The 3,822-nt window shown below is 46.0% G+C and overlaps 1 protein-coding gene across 1 annotated transcript in view; it reads left to right on the top strand.

Annotated features, from left to right (window-relative positions):
• Positions 1–3,334, top strand: part of UNC5B (unc-5 netrin receptor B) — a gene marked incomplete at its 5' end in the record, with an annotated part of 149,550 nt that extends 146,216 nt beyond the window's left edge. Inside the window, 2 exons of the mRNA XM_019538644.1 lie at positions 792–970; positions 2,600–3,334. Coding sequence (XP_019394189.1) covers positions 792–970; positions 2,600–2,765 — 345 coding nt within the window. The remainder of the gene's footprint in view (positions 1–791; positions 971–2,599) is intronic.
• Between the last annotated feature and the right edge of the window lie 488 nt (positions 3,335–3,822).

Genomic DNA, 3,822 nt, shown 5'->3' with positions numbered 1-3,822 from the left:
GCACTGGTCAGGCCGCAGCTGGAGTACTGCATCCAGTTCTGGGCGCCACACATCAAGAGGGATGTCGACAGCACAGAGAGGGTCCAGAGAAGGGCCACTCGCATGATCAGGGGACAACAGGGCAGGTCCTATGAGGAGAGGCTACGGGACCTGAAACTGTTCAGCCTCCAAAAGAGAAGGCTGAGAGGGGATCTTGTGGCCTGTTATAAGCTATTCGGGGGGGATCAGGCATTGGGGGAGTCCCCGTTCCCCCGAGCACCGCCAGGAGGGACCAGGAATAACGGTCACAAGCTGGCACAGGGTAGATTTAAGCTAGACATCAGGAGGCGCTACTTCACGGTCAGGGCGGCTAGGGTCTGGAACCAGCTTCCAAGAGAAGTGGTGCTGGCTCCGACCCCGGTACTCTTTCCTGCCATGGCAGGGGGTCGGACTTGATGATCTGCTCAGGTCCCTTCCAACCCTACCAACTATGAAACTATATGGCATGTTATCTGCCACTCTTTTTGTTTCTGATCTTTGACATCCATACATTTGAGTGAATGGTACCATCTTACACCTGTCTTCCCCAGTCCTGGCCTCTGTGTCTCTGGCCTCTTCCAGGCTGCCTTTGCTGCTTAACAGTTTATGAAAGCAGTCCTCAATTCCACTTAGAACAATAGCAGCCTTCCTGCTCCTGGGCATGGATAGGCTAATAAGAGAGAAAGCAAAACAGGCTTAAGAGGGTAAACCAGTTCTTCATGGAAACTGTGTTTTAAGGGATTATGAATTGTTTTCCCCTTTCCCTATTCTAGAATGCCAGTTCCTTTGATGCCTTCCACTTGCATCATGGCAGTGCTGCAACAACTCAGCTGGGACCATATGCTTTCAAGATCCCCCTGTCCATCCGGCAGAAAATCTGCAACAGCCTGGATGCTCCAAATTCCAGAGGAAATGACTGGAGACTTCTTGCTCAGAAACTTTCCATGGATAGGTGGGTTTTAGCTCACCATGTGATGCTAGACACTCTGCTCTTCCCTTCTTGCCCCTAGCCTGTCATTTGGAGAGAGGGGGTTATATGTTTCCTTGATGGCTTGCATTGTCCACTCATTCTTTTCTGAGCTAGGGAGGATGGGGGCTAGTGTGATCCATGTGAGACATGATTATGTGCTGAGCATCTAGTCTGTATCTAAATTCATCTTCCTCTGCATCCAAGAGCCACCACCCTTAAGCTTCCAGACTACATATAGAGTAGATACATTTTGGGTATCTCAATGTAGCTCCATTCAGCAGATGTGCCACCACAATCTGGAGTGCGCTCTGGAAAGGTAACAGCAGCTGGATGGACTGCAACAGCTGGATAAAAGGCCTAGGAGCCTTCTGCCTGGTGGCAGCAAAAGCCTTACTCTGATCAGCATAGGTGAAATGACTTCTGCCACACCACAGAAAAGCTTTGAATGTGAACACACACACAATTCTGCAACAAAACTTTGCAGTGTGGATTAGGCCTTTGCTTCTGTTGCTTTACATGTAAACAAATGCATCTTGGCAGAACTTATTCCCCTACCCCCCTACAAGATGCTGTTGCAGCTTTGTTTAGCCCCAAAGGGGCAGATACTGTCTCACAGTGCTGTTCTTGGAAAAGGGATTAGTTGGCATGTATTGCAAAGCATTGCTCACAACACCATCACTAAAGTGTCTGATTAACAATACAGAAACCACTTAGGGTTTTGCAGCTCCTGGGAACACCACCACAGGGATCTAGTATTCTGTCAGTGATGAAACCAAGCCTGCTTGTATTCAGCAGGAAATTGGACTCATGTGGGAAGGAATACAGAGAAAGAGTGGGATGGGGAAAAAAGGCACAAAACTAAAGGCTTCAAGAAGTCAAGTGAGTCAAGAAGTACAATAAGTTTATGTACAAATGTGAATGAATGCATGCTCACCACTGTGCCATGAGGTACAGAAGTATTATTGTTCTTGTTTGACAGGTGGAGACATGAGGCACAGGGAGGGGGAATGATTTACATAAGGTCACAGTGATTCCATGCTAGAGAGAGAATTCAAGTTCAGAAGTTTCTTATTCCCAGACTTGTGCTCATTCTGTCAGACCAGGATGCCTTGAGGCTTGGAGCATGGGACAGCTGACATTTCCATATCAGGTTATAGCTGTGCCTTTTCCCCTTTGATTCAAATTACAGAGGCCTTATGCACGTGCACCCAGTGAGATCTGTGGGACTGCCTGAACATGCCTGACCTTCTGCCATGATCACGCATCACAAGAGTCTCATGCTGCTGAGCATGACTGCCCTTATATCATTCCTCTTCTGTACTTGGCGTGTTCCATTATAGGATCATGCTTTAGGGGTGGAAGAGAGGGAGAGCATTCATAATTTGTGTAAAATGATGCATCTTACTTTGACACAAATGCTAGTGAAGATGAAGATAACACTGTGAGGGCCCAGGCATTTGTACTGTGATTTGTCCTTGATCGCTTATACTGGATGCAGATTGTTCCAGGTCTTCTCTTCTTTCCTAACCACCCCTTGTCCTGACCATGTGCCATTCAAATTAGGGGTATGCATAAAGTTAGCTTCAACTTTCTCTGTCTCCTTCTTCACAGGTATCTGAACTACTTTGCCACCAAAGCCAGCCCAACAGGAGTCATCCTGGACTTATGGGAAGCCCAGCACCAAGATGACGGCGATCTCAATACCCTGGCTAGTGCCTTGGAAGAGATGGGCAAGAGTGAGATGCTGGTTGTCATGGCAGCAGAGGGGGACTGCTGATGTTGCTTCTAAGTACCTGGTAGTCTTCAGTCAGTGGACAAAGGAAGACAGAGAAGAGGGTGAGATGAGGAGGAGGAAAATAGGGAAGGTCCCTTCCTGAACTAGTGGGGTAGGGTTGGGCTCATTTGTACTTTGCATTTGGTGGGTTGCTGAGCTGTACTTAGCAATGAGGGGTAAGAGGAAGTTACTTCTCCGCCTCCCTAAATTGCTAGCAAGCTTTAGAAGTCTACCCACACAGTTTACAAGCAATTCAAGTGTTAAACAAGCTCCCTTCTCCTCCTTGCCATCCTCTAGTGAGGTGCAAAGCAACACTTTTTGGTAACCATGACAACAGCCATTGGCGGAAGTGGGCAGCTGCTTCCCCTGTGGCATTGGTCAGTTAGGGCTTCTCAAGTGGGGTTGGGCTTTACTTTGTTTAATTTGTTTGGATTCTCCCTCTCTTCCATCTCCTTTTTCTTTAATAGCTTTTATGCTTTGAAGAGTCAAGTACAATCTAGACAAACTGCTTACTTCTGTCAAGAGCTTCAGATGGCTTATTAAGGCAAAAAGAAAGAAAAAAGAAAAAAAAACACAGTTTCTTAGGAAACGCAAATAATTTATTATCCAGATCTTTGGATGAGTCCTTTTTAAAAAAACAAAACAAAACAAAAAAAATCTTTTGTGTGTGAGCAAGAGCATTAAGATGTTCAGAGTGTGTGTGTGTGTGTGTGTGAGAGAGAGAGAGAAGAGAGAGAGCAAACTTCACATTACATTTGTAGTGAAAATAATTTTTAAAAAAGGCAAGAGAAACTCATTTATTTGTTCCTAGCCCCTTGGTGATGTCCAGCTGGGTAAGTGCCTAGAGACCTACATGGCTCAGAAAGGGCAAGATGAATCTCCTTCTGTGACATCTTTGTAAATTCTCCTTTCTGTCTTGCACTGAGGGCCACATAAGCACCCAGCTAACAGAAGAATAAATCCACTCCTGGAAACAAGGTTAAAGGGAGATACATTGACAAACTTCCAGTGCTTTTCTTCAAATCACAATGATAACTCCTCAGCATTGTTTCCAGCCCCA

Source organism: Crocodylus porosus, unplaced genomic scaffold (genome assembly GCF_001723895.1).
Source record: "Crocodylus porosus isolate Cpor-Errol unplaced genomic scaffold, CroPor_comp1, whole genome shotgun sequence".
NCBI classification, from domain to species: Eukaryota; Metazoa; Chordata; order Crocodylia; family Crocodylidae; genus Crocodylus; species Crocodylus porosus.
The sequence above is the reverse complement of the archived record's forward strand: the minus strand, read 5'-3'. Positions and strand labels throughout refer to the sequence as shown.